The 14,329-nt window shown below is 57.1% G+C and overlaps 6 protein-coding genes across 6 annotated transcripts; 2 read left to right on the plus strand and 4 right to left on the minus strand.

Annotated features, from left to right (window-relative positions):
* Nucleotides 1-28: 28 nt before the first annotated feature.
* On the minus strand, nucleotides 29-1,085 carry BO72DRAFT_530925 (uncharacterized protein). The gene has a single exon (XM_040950329.1). The coding sequence runs from the start codon at nucleotides 997-999 to the stop codon at nucleotides 289-291; it is 711 nt and encodes a 236-aa protein (XP_040797594.1). The 5' UTR covers nucleotides 1,000-1,085; the 3' UTR covers nucleotides 29-288.
* Nucleotides 1,086-1,746: 661 nt separating this feature from the next.
* On the plus strand, nucleotides 1,747-2,977 carry BO72DRAFT_451588 (SDR family oxidoreductase). Its single transcript, XM_040945524.1, has 2 exons — nucleotides 1,747-2,247; nucleotides 2,299-2,977. The coding sequence occupies exons 1-2, from the start codon at nucleotides 1,776-1,778 to the stop codon at nucleotides 2,691-2,693; spliced, it is 867 nt and encodes a 288-aa protein (XP_040797595.1). The 5' UTR covers nucleotides 1,747-1,775; the 3' UTR covers nucleotides 2,694-2,977.
* Nucleotides 2,458-6,154, minus strand: BO72DRAFT_437159 (ATP-binding mismatch repair protein PMS1). Its single transcript, XM_040943343.1, has 4 exons — nucleotides 6,088-6,154; nucleotides 5,934-6,030; nucleotides 5,764-5,850; nucleotides 2,458-5,646 (listed from the first exon to the last, which is right to left on the minus strand). Exons 1-4 carry the CDS (start codon nucleotides 6,124-6,126, stop codon nucleotides 2,837-2,839), a joined length of 3,033 nt encoding a protein of 1,010 aa, XP_040797596.1. The 5' UTR covers nucleotides 6,127-6,154; the 3' UTR covers nucleotides 2,458-2,836.
* A 180-nt stretch (nucleotides 6,155-6,334) lies between these two features.
* On the minus strand, nucleotides 6,335-8,205 carry BO72DRAFT_451590 (serine incorporator domain-containing protein). Its single transcript, XM_040945525.1, has 4 exons — nucleotides 8,016-8,205; nucleotides 7,887-7,966; nucleotides 7,244-7,832; nucleotides 6,335-7,179 (listed from the first exon to the last, which is right to left on the minus strand). The coding sequence occupies exons 1-4, from the start codon at nucleotides 8,064-8,066 to the stop codon at nucleotides 6,463-6,465; spliced, it is 1,437 nt and encodes a 478-aa protein (XP_040797597.1). The 5' UTR covers nucleotides 8,067-8,205; the 3' UTR covers nucleotides 6,335-6,462.
* A 630-nt stretch (nucleotides 8,206-8,835) lies between these two features.
* On the plus strand, nucleotides 8,836-11,075 carry BO72DRAFT_232542 (putative MFS transporter). Its single transcript, XM_040939862.1, has 8 exons — nucleotides 8,836-8,995; nucleotides 9,052-9,123; nucleotides 9,183-9,315; nucleotides 9,374-9,478; nucleotides 9,534-10,167; nucleotides 10,221-10,236; nucleotides 10,284-10,401; nucleotides 10,466-11,075. Exons 1-8 carry the CDS (start codon nucleotides 8,915-8,917, stop codon nucleotides 10,951-10,953), a joined length of 1,647 nt encoding a protein of 548 aa, XP_040797598.1. The 5' UTR covers nucleotides 8,836-8,914; the 3' UTR covers nucleotides 10,954-11,075.
* Nucleotides 11,076-11,561: 486 nt separating this feature from the next.
* BO72DRAFT_518050 (cytochrome P450) lies at nucleotides 11,562-13,688 on the minus strand (the record flags this gene model as incomplete). Its single annotated transcript, XM_040949635.1, has 5 exons — nucleotides 11,562-11,892; nucleotides 12,089-12,255; nucleotides 12,325-12,435; nucleotides 12,506-12,856; nucleotides 12,930-13,688. 5 exons carry the CDS (start codon nucleotides 13,686-13,688, stop codon nucleotides 11,721-11,723), a joined length of 1,560 nt encoding a protein of 519 aa, XP_040797599.1. The 3' UTR covers nucleotides 11,562-11,720.
* Between the last annotated feature and the right edge of the window lie 641 nt (nucleotides 13,689-14,329).

Consider the following 14,329-nt stretch of genomic DNA (forward strand, 5'->3'; position numbering starts at 1 on the left):
ATACATAGTATTTTCGGGCATGCACGGTGTTGGGTGATTACTAGCGACTAATGGATGCGGTGTATACAAGGTAGTTGCGGGATGATCAGACGTAGGGTTGATGCATGTAGTGATGTAGTGTGTGTACTGCTGGTCATGACTGTCAGTAAGTGCTGTGTACCTGCATGGTGTATGCATCAATCCATGACTGCAGATATACAAATAGACAAGATAGTACCCCGCAACCATCATCATCACGACCAACATTGCCCCTCAATCCAACTCAAACCCCAACCCCATGAAGAAGAATCACCACCACCGAAACCACCCACCCCTCCCCTTCCCAAGATTCTCGTTATCGGCATCGTCGTCATCCCCACCCTCCTCCTCCCGACCTCCGTCCCGCTCATCTCTCCGCACCTTCCCAGCCCCAGCCCCATTCACAACCCCAGCATCCCCCTCATCACCAAAATCAACCCCCTCCCGCCCAGAATCCTCCCCATCCCCATCCCCACCCCCCGAACGATGCTCAACCAACCGCAACGTCTCCTCCACCACCAACAGCTCGCGCTCAATCACCTCCGCCCAGTTCTGCACGTCCCCGATCTCTTTCAACGCGTCGCGCGCCGCGTCCGCCGTCTTGGCCAGCTGGGCGTTCTGCTTCGCCAGCGCCGCTGTCGACCCCGCCAGCGCGTGCTCCTGGCGCTCGAGGGCGGCGGCGTTGTCGTGCAGGATCCGGGCGCGCTCGCGCAGGTGCGTCTCGTGCGCTTGCGCGGTGCTGCGCAGGGTGGCGGTGAAGGCTGTGCGGGCTTCGGTTGCTGTGCTTGTAGAGGGGGATGTGGTTGAGGCTGAGGGGTGGGAGGTTGGTGGGTTTTGGGGGGTGTTTTGGGGGGTGTTTTGGGGGGGAAGAGGATTGGGGGGTGTGGTTGTGGTTGCGGGTGCGGGTGCGGGGGTTGTGGTTGTGGTTGTGGTTGTGGTTGGTGTCGTGGTGGTGGTTGTGGTTGTGGGGTGGTCGGTCATTTTGGTGTTGTGTTGTTTGTTAAAGATCGGGATGGTTTGATCGTAAGGGGGTTTCTATTGTGGTTGGTTGAGTGGACTTAGTGATGGTGATGGTGATGTGGTGGAGATGAGAAGATATACCTTGACTTGACTACGTAGACTACATACTAGCTTGCTAGAGGTGGGCACATCCTAGTCAGTTGCATGTGATTTATACTGCTAGAGATAGGTCAGTCGGTGTAGGTACAGTACACTGTTCTACAGCTTATACTCCATCTTGGTCAATTGAGAATAGGACACTCTATACAGCACCTCCTCTTTGTAGCTATGAATTGTTTACTTCAATAAGGTAAATACTACTTTACTACTCATGAATCAATGATTCTAACCATGGAACAGGAACACCCGCCCCGCCCCGCCCGCCCCGCCTTGCCTTTACCTTCCTATCTACATCGTATATCCACAGCAATCCCCTTGATACTATCAAGTCCACGCAATCCGCACCTCTAAAAAGAATCAGAAACACAGGGATGTCTGTCTAGCGCAGGATTCCCGCCCCCAAACCCACATTGACCGTCAATCTCACCACGCCATTCCCACCAGTAATCCCTAAGAAGCCCAGCCCAAAGATACCGGAAGTACGCGGCCTTAAGCATAAACTCCGTCCTCCACCACCACCACCACCACCACCTTATACACAACTATATACATATACTCCACTCCGTACATCACCTACATATACACCCCCATCCCCCATCTCCCATCCCCCTCAACCCCAACCCCATCCCCCTCCCAAAATGCCAAAAACCTACCTGATAACCGGCGCATCCAGCGGCCTCGGCGCCGCCCTCGCCCACTCCGCCCTGCAAGCCGGACACACCGTGCTGGCCACCGCGCGCGACCCGACGCAAGCCTCACTGACCCACCCCTCCCTCACCACCCACCCTCACCTAACCTGGCTGCCCCTCGACATCACCTCCCCAGACACCACCGCAACCCTCTCCGCCGCCCTCGCGGCCCACCCGCCCGTCGACGTCCTCGTCAACAACGCCGGCTACTCCCTGCTAGGCAGCATCGAAGCCATGACCCTGGCCGAGGTGGGCGCGCAGTTCGACACGAACGTGTTCGGGGCGATCCGCGTGCTGCAGGCGGTGCTGCCGGCCATGCGGGCGCGGCGGGCCGGCACGGTCGTCAATGTCTCGAGCAGTGCCGGCGTGGACGGGTTGCCTGCTTGTGCGGTTTATGCGGGGAGTAAATTTGCCCTGGAGGGTGGGTTTGTCTTTCCTTCAAGTTGGGTTGGGCTAACGTGTGGCACTGCAGGCATGTCCGAGAGCCTGGCCAAGGAACTCGCTCCCTTGGGGATCCGCGTGCTGCTGGTCGAGCCGGGCACGCTGCGGACGGGCTTCTGGGCGGCGTTTGTGGAGCCGGCGGCCGGGTTGGATCCGGGGTATGCGGGGACGCCGGTGGAGGCGGTTCTGACCAAGTTCAGGGGGAATAAGACAGCACAGACTGCGGCGGGGTCGGATCCGGTCAAGGCGGCGCAGCGGATTGTCGAGGTGGTGGATGGGACGGGGTTGGGGGCAGGGAAAGATGGGCTGCTGCGGGTGCCGTTGGGGGAGGATTGTTATCGAAGGTTCCAGGCTAAGATTGAGGGTCTGCAGCAGAATTTGGAGCAGATGAGGGAGATTGCGCATTCGATTGGGTTTGAGGAGTAGAGGATGCAGTGCTTGTATGGAGTGTCGAGGTAGGTGGTGGGTTGTGGATATGTTCGATAGAAGTAGAGCCCTGCTGACCAAAGTATATACAAAATTGAACCCTGACCCGGTATACCAATTCCAACTCAAGACATCTGTCCAGGTTAATCCTCAGCCTCCTCCTCCTCCTCAAAAAACTCCCGCCAGATATCCAACCGATCTCGCCCCTCATCCTCCTCCATCCCCCATTCATCCCATTCATCCCACTCCCCCAAACTCATCAGATGCCGCATCGTAGGCCGCCCGTGAGGACAGTTCCACGGCTTGTCGATCGTTCCCATGTTGCGCACCACCCGCTGCATCTGCTTCGTCGTCAGGTTCTTCCCGATCATGATACTCGACCGACACGCCCGCATGGCGAACATCTTCCGCACCTTGGTCGGGCGGGGCACTTCCTCACTCCCACTCGTCGCGGGCATCTCCGACAGCAGCACGATTAGCTCCTCCAGGTCGCGCTCCCCGAACACCACCTCCTTGCTCAGCGGCAACGACACCAGCCGGCAGCGGCGGCCGATGGGCTCGTCCCCGCTGTCGTCCACCTCCACCACAAACCCGTTCTTCTCCAGCGCCGCCTGGTTCTCGATCACGACCTCCTCCTCGACCGCCGTCAGGTCCAGCGGCTTGGGCCGCACCAGCCGCTGGTTCTGCACCACCGTCTCCGCCTGCAGGCGCTCGAAGTTGTACTTCTCATCCGACGCGTGCTGGTCGATGATGAACAGCTCATCCTGGTGGGTGCCGGCGCGGGGCCGCGTCGCCAGAATGAACCCCAGGTTGAACTGTCCGATGATCCGCATCTGCGCGAAATCATCCTTGCTGACCGTCAGGGACAGTCGTTCTTCCGCAGTCGCGTGGGTTCCAGCCACCTCGGTTGGGTCTTGTGTAGTGTCGACTGCTGCGTGACGAAGGCAGGTCTGAAGTTGGTTGAGTCGGGTTTGGATCTTGGATAGGGAGCCGTCGACGGTGGTCACGAGTTGGACTGTGGAGTCGCGGTGAGCGGCGCCCTTGTTCATTTTGATGGCGCGCTTTTCGCTGTTGTGCGGGAGGGCGGCCTTCTCCTCCGCTTGTTGGATCAACCGCTGCACTTCGGCCTCTTCATGCTGCTTCTTCTCTTCCTCGGTCATGTGCTCTTGCGCAGGTTGCGTGGCGGTTTCCTTGTCGGCTGCTTCATCTGCACCGGCGTCGGAGTTTACACTTTCATGGTCGGAGTGCGCAGAAGCTTGAGAGCCGGTCTCTTCCATCTGTTCTGCATCATCTTCCTCCATCTCGTCTTCTTCGGCATCCTCCTCCATCTCGTCTTGATCTTCTTCGACTTCGTCAGAGTACTCTTCCTCAATCTCTTCATCCTCCTCACCCTCGTCCTGCGCCATCTGGGACCCAGGGGCGGCAAAGTCGCGCATATGTTTGCCAAAAATACTCGGCCGGGACGGCGTGTATATCCGCCTCTTCCTGGTAGAGCCACTTGACCCAGTGGAGTCACTGAATCTCTTCCTCGGGACACCACTTCCTATCACGGAGGTGACGGTCCGGTTACCAATGGTGATCGTGGCGATCTCGGCCGGCATGCGTCTAGGCCGCATGCGATCGAAGGCGTTCTGCACAATACTCGGCGTTTCTTCCGGGATCTCTGAGTCCTGTGTCGAGGGAATGGGAGGGCTCAATGGAGCGGCAGCCTGGATGTCCTGTGTAGAGCCACCAGGCACTTCGTCCTGCGGAAGAGCCCTCTCGCGAGACACTGGCGTGCTGTCCTGCCGCACGAAGAGCTCGTTGTCTTCTTCTTCCTCTTCCTCGGGCAGGTCAGACTGAGGTTTCGGTGCCGCAGACACAGCGTCTTGTATCTCATTCGGGGCATCATCAGCAGGCTCTTTACGGTTTCCTCCAGCCCCAAGTCCACTCAAGAAGCTCTTCATCCGATCCTGAGCGTTGGCGTGCACTGCATCCTTCGTCTTGATTTGAGTCTTGTCCCCATCTTCCTTCTCCTCCTCCTCCCCCTTCTCCGTATCCTTAGCAGCATCACCCGCCCGACCAGAACCCAGACCCTGCAACCGGGACTGCCTCCCCGCCGCCACCTGCGCCTGCGGCACCGTCTGCTCCGCCCTCTCAAACAACTCCACAAGCGCCCGCTTTAACGACTCAATCAGCTGGCCCGCATCATGCAGCAAGATCGTCCGCTTATCCGGCGACACATTGACATCATACGCCGCCGTATCCATCTCGAAATCGGCGAACACGAACGGCGACTGCGCGACATTGAACGAGCGGTAGACCTCATTAAAAGCCTTCGCGATCTGCGGCAGCCCACAGGGCCGCGCATTCACGAAGAACATCTGGCGATCGGGCGTCTGGCGCCCCTCCCCGACCACGGGCCGGGAGATATGGCCGCGCACCTTGATGCTGCCGGCAAAATCCAGCTCCAGCTCCAGCGGAATCAACGCCGCCAGCGTCTTCGCCCCGTACACATTCGCCAGGTTGGCCTTGGTCGTGGCATTCCCATTCGTGCTGAACACGACCACATTTCTTCCCGCCCCGCCGCCACCTTTAGCGGCTGTAGTATTGCGCACGGTAAACCGCACCCCGGTGCTGATGCACGCGTACGCATGCAGCAGGCTGACGACCTTGCCGTACTCACGCTTGAGATTCTTCTCCAGCTCGCGGCGCCGCACCGGCAAGCCGCGGAAGATGTGCGCGACCGCGGCGGTCGTGCCCTTCTGCCCGGCCACGAGCTGCGTTTTGTGGAGGCGGCCGGACGGCTCGAAGTCCAGCCGCGTCGCCTTGGGCGCCTGGTGCGCCTGGGCCGTCACGACGTGGAAGCTGGACAGCGCGCACAGCGACGAGAGCGCCTCGCCGCGGAAGCCGAAGGTGTGGAGCGTGTTCAGGTCGGTGAAGGTCGCCAGTTTCGAGGTGTGGTGCTTCAGGGCTGCGTCGGCGTTGGCGTTAGCATATCCATTCCTCCATCCATCCATCCATCCAGTTCCGTAACGCTTTGCAATAATCGTGACCGTAGTCAACGGCTTGGGGTTCAAGGGGGGCTCACCCAAACTCTCGTAATTCTCCGGCGCGATCCCGCTGCCGTTATCCTGGACTTCGATGAGATCGAGCCCGTTGTTCTTGAAGCGCACCTCTTTACCCCCCAAGAGAAGTTAGTTCTTGCTGCAGTACCTAACGTGTTTGAATCAGGAAATTGTAGGGGGAGGGGGGGCGCACCGATGGAGGTGGCGCCGGCATCGAGACTGTTTTCGACCAGCTCCTTCGCGACGGAGCAGAGGTCGGTGATGACTTGGCCGGATTGGATTTGGTGGACCTTTTTTGGAGGGGGTTAGAGATTCGCTATCATCGGAAGGAAAAGAGGGCAACGTACTGAGCGGGCCTCGATGGCCTTGATGGTCGCCATGTTCATGCCATGGCTCAGCTGGTTGGGAAAGAAAGCTTGAAGCTTTCTGGGGAAACGGAGGGGGGCCTCCACGCGTCGGGCGGTTACCACTTTACGCGACTCCGATAACTAATCTGCCTGTGGGCCCCCCGCTACCTACACTGCAGTGTGATACGTACTGTTTGCGTGGGCTACGCGCACTCACGTATTAAGTAAACGTACCAAACGAAATACGACTACTTTATAAAATGATTGCATACTCGTGCCAGAAATATATACAACTATACAGCAAGACAGAACGAACGACAAAATCGCTAAGCAACGCTCAACGCCAAAGAATACGCGGCTATACTACATACACCCCTAGTAGGTATCGAAGCGGTCGGGGAGAACCACCGGGGCGATCAAAGTCCACAGGTAAATCGCGTAGCACACCCAGGCGCTGATGATCTTCACCCAGCTGGCCCAGTAGGTCCGGCCCACCGGCGCAAAGTCGTCCGCCGCCTCGGGGTCCAGGTTCTGCGTGAGCAGCGTGGCCACCCAGGTGGTCGCCAGGAAGAAGATGATGTGGAACAGGGAGTAGTTGTACTGGGTCGAGCCCTTCTCGTCGTCCTTGGTGTCATACTCGTCGGATTCGTCGTCGCTCTCGTCAAGGGCGCTGGCGGGCAAGCTGCCGCTGGCCACCGCCGCACGGAGCACCTCGGCCCGCATCTCCCGCCGGCTGCTGGGCTGCTGCGTCACGAGGCCGTGCTCGTTGTCATCGGACTGCAGCTGCGAGTAGCTGTGCCCGCCCTTCGACCCCAGCGCGATCCCCTGAGTGGCCGCGCGCGTGGTGGTGTATGCGATCGTGGCCATCGTGACGATCGCGCCCAGAACAATGCTAGCGGTGCGGGTGCCCCGCGCCCGAATCAACGGGTTGCAGTGCCGGTCATCCGGTTCCATCGAGACAGCTGACATGGTCAGGTACGTGCAGTAGACCGTCACCATCGCGGCCTGGGCCAGTCCCGCGCGGGGGTTGGACTCCTGCACTATGGGCTGCACAGAGATTATGGAGATGATCAGGAAGATGACGAGGTTGATCTAAAGTGCACAAGTCAGCAAGAAAAACCATGACCACAGAATGTGCACTGGGCAAGTCACTTACCGTAATCGCAGCCTGGTTCATGGAGCATCCGCTGTGGGCGAAGAAGACATACATCAGGATCGTCATGACAAGCGATGCAAGGTACATGCCCACGGTCGAGCCAATGAGCAGACCGCGCCAAGTCCGCGAGTCCTGGTCCTCGATCTTCTGCAGGCAGATTTCGGCCCAAGAGTGGGCCAGGTCCACGAGGAGGATCAGCCCGAGCAGCAGGAACAGCATGGCGCAGAAGAAGGCGATGTAGTGTCCATAGACGAAGAAGAACGATTCCGGGATGAAGAATGACGTGACCACGAGTGCGAGCCACAGGATGATCTTCGGGCCCCAGAACCCATTCTGCAGAACGGCACGGCCATCCTTGGAGGACCTCACCCCGAGCAGGGCGAGGGCGAGGATCAAGTGAAACAGGCCAAGACCGAAGTTGATACGATGCACCGCGACCCATCCGTGACATTCCTTGCCGTCACACCGGATTTCCATGTAGTCCAAAGTCATGTGCTGAAGTTTCTTGAGCGCCCATGGCGTGAGCATGATCCAGGATACGATTGAGTTGAAAAGGAGGATGAAGGCGTAGGCGATTCTCGTCGCCATGCTGCGCGGTGTTAGTTCAAGGTTCGCGTGTTCTCCGATTAGCCATGGGTCTCACCTGTTCTGGAACTTGCCACATGCGCTACATACTGCGGAACAGGTCGCAGCGCCGCAGCAGGAAGTCGCAAGGGTGATGAGCTGTGTCGCGATTAGTCGTGGACGGGCGATGAGGATAAAGATTACGTACCGTACTGGCGCTCGGGATCGCCAACAAAGGCAGAGACAGAAGGGCTCCCATGATGATGAACCTTCAATGCCTCTATTTCTTCTCGAGTAGTGACTTGATATTAATAGCGCTGAATAGTAGCAGAACTGGTGCAAGTGGTGAATAATAAGTAGTAGCGTGTGGCCGGGACTGCAGACCAAGCAAGGCAGGCAGCAAGTTGAAGATGCCGGCAATTGTTGATGTCGCCGCCGCCTTCGTCATGTGAGACTCACCGCCGGCATCGGAGAAATTGCCTGCGAACGGTCAGGCCCCCTTCCTTTGGGCCTTATCGGCGATAAGCGACTGGTCCTGGTGGTTCTTGTCAGAACTGCCACTGCCAGTGCAGCGCAAGTGCGGAGTCGAGGCCGAGGACGGCGCGATCTTCCAATCCACCCGATTACGAGTCCCCCCCGGAGGGGAAAAGGGAAAGATTCGAAAGAAGACACTTGGAGCGAGTGCCAGGTGAAAATCCTCTCCTCCCTCTGCTGTCGCTCATTACTTGTTCATTTTTCTCGTATCTTATCTTTTTTCTATTCTCTCCTCACCACTCTTTACTCAGCTTTCTTTCTTTTCGTTTTCTCAATTGATTAACTACACCGTCTACATTCGTTTATCTCGATTGGCGCTGTCATATACTCCTAGTTGACCTATCTGAGTAACTTACCACTAAGCTACAAACTAGACCCGTCTCCTTGCGTTCGGCCTTCTGTTCGGTTATCGTGACGTGATAACGTTTCTCCCCTGCACCATCCGTGGAACACTCCGAGTCGAGGCTACAAATAGACACTCGCCTTCTTGCGACCTCCTTCCCCACCTTTTCTTTGCATGTGAAGCCCGCTCCCTGGCTCTCCTGGCGCAAACGGCACCCCAAAGACTGCAACATGGCGCCTTCATCGCATCAAACGAAGCGGTTCATCTCCGTGATAGCAGCAACGGTGGTTGCGCTCGCCTGTGGGACGAACGTATGTGCCAATCCACCATCCGATATACCGTGCACGCGAGTTCTAATCAGACCCAGTATGCATACTCCGCATGGGCGCCTCAATTCGCGCAACAGATGAAGATCTCAGCAACCAAAAGCAACTTCATTGTAAGCAAGCTGCCTGCTGCTCATACAATCATGTCGATCGTGAGATTCACAATTTCCAGGGTGCTGCGGGAAATCTGGGCATGTATGCGTCAGGCATCCCGTTGGGACTGTTGACTGATGCTCGGGGCCCCCGTCTGACGACCTTCTTGGGAGCCATCACCCTTGGCTTGGGCTATTATCCCATCTATCTGGGTAGGCGCTGGTGTCACCGGTGGTGAAGAAGACTGCTAATTCCCGTCGCTGAGCACAGCACATGAGGGCGGGCCAGGCTCTCTCAGCACCATTTTCTTGGCCTTCTTCAGTTTCTTGACCGGCTTTGGCAGTGCCTCAGCATTCTCAGCATCTATCAAGACTTGTGAGTCCATGCCGGCTGACCTGCTTGAACTTGTGCTAAGACACCACGATTGCAGCAGCGTCGAATTTCCCCGAGCACCGTGGAACGGCGACTGCGTTTCCGTTGGCGGCCTTCGGCTTAAGCGCCTTCTTCTGGTCGACGATATCCAGCGTTCTCTTCAAGGATGATACTGGTCGCTTTCTCCTCTTGTTGGCTCTGGGGACTTGTATTCTGAACCTGATCTCGATCCCGTTTCTCCGAATCCTCCCACCCGTAGACTCGTACAAGTCACTCGGCCGAGACCGGTCGCCCGGAGTGGAATCACGTCGGCTGCGCAAAGCGAGGTCCAACGAGCTGCGACCCGGCCATGACGATTCTGATGAAGCAGGTACGCAAAGATATACTATCTCTGACTCCCAACCCCCGGGCCATACCAGGTCGCAATCGAACGCGTCGAACCCTACTGCCCTCAACCACAACCCCGATGTTAACGAGACCTCTTCCCTGGTACCCAAAGTCCCATTCAGAACGTCCCACGAATCCCTACCTGAGCATGAAGGGGAGGAGCTTGAAGAGGATGCCATGTCTGATGTTGCCCCCGACTCACCTCATCCAGACGTCAGAGGCCTGGCGATGCTTTCGAGGGTCGAGTTCTGGCAGCTCTTCCTGACCATGGCGCTGCTGTCTGGCATTGGCCTGATGACGATCAAGTGAGTACAATGATGACCCCGTTGACTGTGCATGAAGACTAACCGCACACCAGTAACATCGGAAATAGCGTAAGACCTTCCTTTCGTCCGGTCCGGCGGGATGCTAACCTCCGCAGGCCAAGGCACTTTGGAAATATTACGATGACAGCGCAAGCTCGAAGTTCATCCAGCAGCGACAGGTCATGCATGTCTCGATCTTGTCCTTTGGCAACTTCACCGGTCGTCTGTTGAGTGGTAAGTGCTGACACCCCACGTCCCGCCTTGGATCATCAGCTCAACGCCTTCGTGTAACCTGCAGGAATCGGCTCGGATCTTCTGGTCAAGAAGTTGAACATGTCCCGCTTCTGGTGTCTGTTCATGTCCGCTCTGGTTTTCACCATCACCCAGCTCGCCGGGTCGTCGATCTCGAACCCCCACCAGCTGGCCATCGTGTCGGGCTTCACGGGCATCGCCTACGGGTTCCTCTTCGGCGTGTTCCCCTCCCTGGTCGCGCACAACTTCGGCATCAACGGCCTCTCGCAGAACTGGGGCGTCATGACCATTGCCCCGGTTTTCAGCGGCAACGTGTTCAACCTGCTCTATGGGCACACCTACGACCATCACTCCGTGGTTGGCCCGGACGGCGACCGGGAATGCCCGGATGGGCTGGCCTGCTACCAGGCTGCTTACTACACTACGTTCTTCTCCGGCTTGGCCGGACTAATTGTGTGCCTGTGGACGATCCTGCGCGAGAAGCGCATCCATGGCGCAATGCGGAAGAAGCTCGAGCATGACCGACTGGCTTGAGGGATGCTTTTCCGTAAACCACCCAAGCGTGCTAACTAGCCTTTTGAGAAGGCTATTCCCACAGTTCAACCTGCATGAGCGACCTGGTCATTTCTCAGTCTTTGCGTATATAATACCCAGGGTCATTTCTATACGAGAAGTCCATAGGATAGTCTGATTATCGAGAAGGTATGTTGAATGTCTATGATGTGGTGGTGACTATAGATTTGTTCAGTCTAGACTAGACTTTCTTTCAGATGATTTTTATAGACAACTAAGCCTGTCGAATGATTTAAAGTAGCGTCTCTGGGCATGACCAATGTCCTCTACATCACTTTCAAGTCCACGCTCCGCACATATTAGTCGGGTGGTACAGTACATACAGCACAGTAATGCATAGTGGCTTGAATCCACCCGCCTCTTCACTTGATATCCCAACTGCATTGCTTTTCTACTTCGCAATGAATACATCAAAATATCAAAAACCACCACTACATCTCCCAACCCTGAGTCCACTTCCACTTCCACCACCAATAGAAGTGGCAATTTCTGATTACCTACCCAGCCCACCAAACAACTGATCAACTAAACTAGAGAAACACCTTCAAGGACCCTCCACATCAACCAAAGCAAAAGCCCAACCAAACTCACCCCAGGCACTCAAGCACATAAGCACACCCATTCTCATCCCCACACCGAGTCCCTGACCAAAAACCCACACCCAAACATAACCCAACCCAAGCAGTACCGCACCCTCATCCCAAACCCCTCCCCAACCACAAAAAGAATCAACTCACAACCCCCAAAACCCTAACCTGCACATTATTCGCCCCGAGCGCGGTCTGCCCAATAAAATTATCCCGGGTCATCTCCACATTCGCCTGCGTGGTCGCGTGGAGCGCCAGCTCGTAGCGCCGGAACAGCGTGCCCAGGACGAGGTGCATCCAGGCTGCGTTCATGCTGCATACCCCATACACCATCCGGGTAATGTTAGTGGGGTTTGTGCCAACGGTCACGGTAACGGTGACGATGACACGCAGCGCAAGTGGGGAGGGAGGGTGGGAGTGTTTACAAGACTGGGGATGATGCTGGGAAGGGGGGTACTAGGCCACTGAAAAGATAATGCTGGGGGATAAAAGTAAAGGGGGGAGCTCACTTCTGCCCCAAACACCCCAGCGTGCCCTTGGACGCAGGCACCAGATACCGTTGTAGACGCAGCGCCTCCTCCGGCGCGAGTAGCCACCGGTCCGGGAGGAAGCGGGTCGGCGAGGGGAAGATGGTCGGGTCGCGGAGGATGAAGTAGGTGGACATGCTTATTGGGGTCTTTTTACTTTGTTAGCATTGGGGGAGGGGGAGGGGGGACGAGGGGCGAGGGGGGAAACGGGAACGTACACCAGCTGGGACCTCCCAGTGCTGATATCTCAGCGTCTCGTGCGGGGCGATGCGCGGCAGTCGGGTCGTCACGATCGAGGAGAGGCGGAGGCCTTCTTTTATTGTTGCGCTCTGGGCGTTGGGTTAGTTTGTTGATTGCAGGAAGGGGGCGGGGGGGGATGGGGGATGGGGGATGGGTTACAAGGAAGGGAAGTTGTTCCAGGCTCTTCAACGCAGGGATGCAGCGCACGTCGGGGATGTTGGCGAGTAACTCGGCTTTGAGTCTCTCGTGGACGGATGGGTTGTCGAGGATGTGGAACATGGTGATGGCTAGGGCTTGGGACGGCGCGTCGGTGCCGGCCATCATGAGGAAGATGGCGTCGTCTTCGAGACGGGGCGAGTCCTTTTCGCTGGCGGGCACGGATGGGTCGGCGAGGATGCTGGGGTAGATTGGGGGTGTGGGGTCTTTGTGGTTGTCTGTTTTCGAAGGAGAGAGGGTCGAGGTTTGGGTTTGGTGTTGGTGGATTGCGTGGCGTACGAAGCTTCTCACGTCCTGACGTTCGTCAATCTTGTTCGATCACAGGGGCTTGTGCTATACAGCCCCCCCCCCCCCACAAAAGACTCACCTGCTCCATGCCCATGATATGCGCAAACGGCGGACAGAACCGCTCCGCCATGGCGGGCCACCGCCGCGCCAATACGACCAAGAACGGCAGATGGCGGTTCACGCGACAGAACTCGAACATCCAGTTGATGCGCAGCTTCCACGTGTTGGACAGCTCCGGCTGTTCGAGGTAGTGGAACCCCTGCCGGCGGCCGAAGCAGTACTGCGAGAGCGTGTCCGAGGTGAAGCACTGGAACGCCGTGTGCAGCTCCAGACAGCCCTGCGTGTCGACCAGGGCCGCGAAGTGTCCCTCCAGCAGCGCGATGTTGGCGCGGATCGCCGGCTCGAGCCGCAGGATCGCATTCTTCTTGAAGAACTGGCCCAGCACCCGACGGCGGTCGCGGTGCAGGGCGTGGTCCTCCGTCGAGAAAATGGACTGCGGGAAGGCGATGAAGCTGAAGCCGGCTTCCTTGTTGCGGTGCGTGCCCGGGCCCGAGTACAGCGTCGCGTAGTAGTCCGGGTCCCGGATGTGCAGCTCGTCCGGCTTGATGCGGATGATCGGGCCGTACTGGTCGTGCAGCCGGTTGATTTGCCAGGTGAAGATGCCGCCCTTGACGAGTTGATAGTACACTTCGTACAGGCCGGTGGCTGCGGCGAGACGCGGGCCGGGGAAGCGTGCTAATGGGCTGAGATACAGGCGGTAGAAGATGAGTGCGGCGGCGTAGACGAGTCCCACGAGGGAGAGGTCGAGCAGGATTCTCCCTATTATGCTGAGTTCCATGTTGTTCAGGCCGTTGTCCTGTATGAAGCTGCTGTTCAGTAGGTAGGATTAAAAGACAAGAGCAAGCAATGGGGGGTATATGGTTAAGGGGACATGACTGGTATATCATAGTCAAGGAAGGACACCATCGGTACATTTCATTGGCACACAGATCCCACGGAAGGCCTGGTTCATGATTCCCGCTTTCATATGATGCTATCCCATTTCGATGAGGGTATCGAGGCCAAGACTGCATGATATCAGCGTGTATACCTCTGGGCGGTAGAAGGTATGACGAAAACGGGTCTTTACTGATTGGTAGGGATTCGAGCCACATGCCTCTCAGAACGTGTAACAGACGCAGATGATCATGCTCGTACAGTATAAGACGCGTGATCATTGAGGAACCGGAGGTAGGAATGACCGAGGCTGCTGGTGCCCGCTCAGTGAGCAAACAGAGTGTACGTCCTGGCTGCAGAGAACTGTCTTGATTACGAGTGTCGAGGAAGGATTGTATACGCGGGGACACTCCAAATAGATTGTTTCAATCAAGTGATACTGGTCGCGGCGGAAAGAACATAGCACGACCGGATAGCAAACAGTCGCATGGTTAACATGTCATATGGTTGAATGGGAAAAGCACATTGTGATTGCAGGGAATA

The sequence above is a fragment of the Aspergillus fijiensis genome (genome assembly GCF_003184825.1).
Source record: "Aspergillus fijiensis CBS 313.89 unplaced genomic scaffold BO72scaffold_58, whole genome shotgun sequence".
Lineage (NCBI taxonomy): Eukaryota > Fungi > Ascomycota > Eurotiomycetes > Eurotiales > Aspergillaceae > Aspergillus > Aspergillus fijiensis.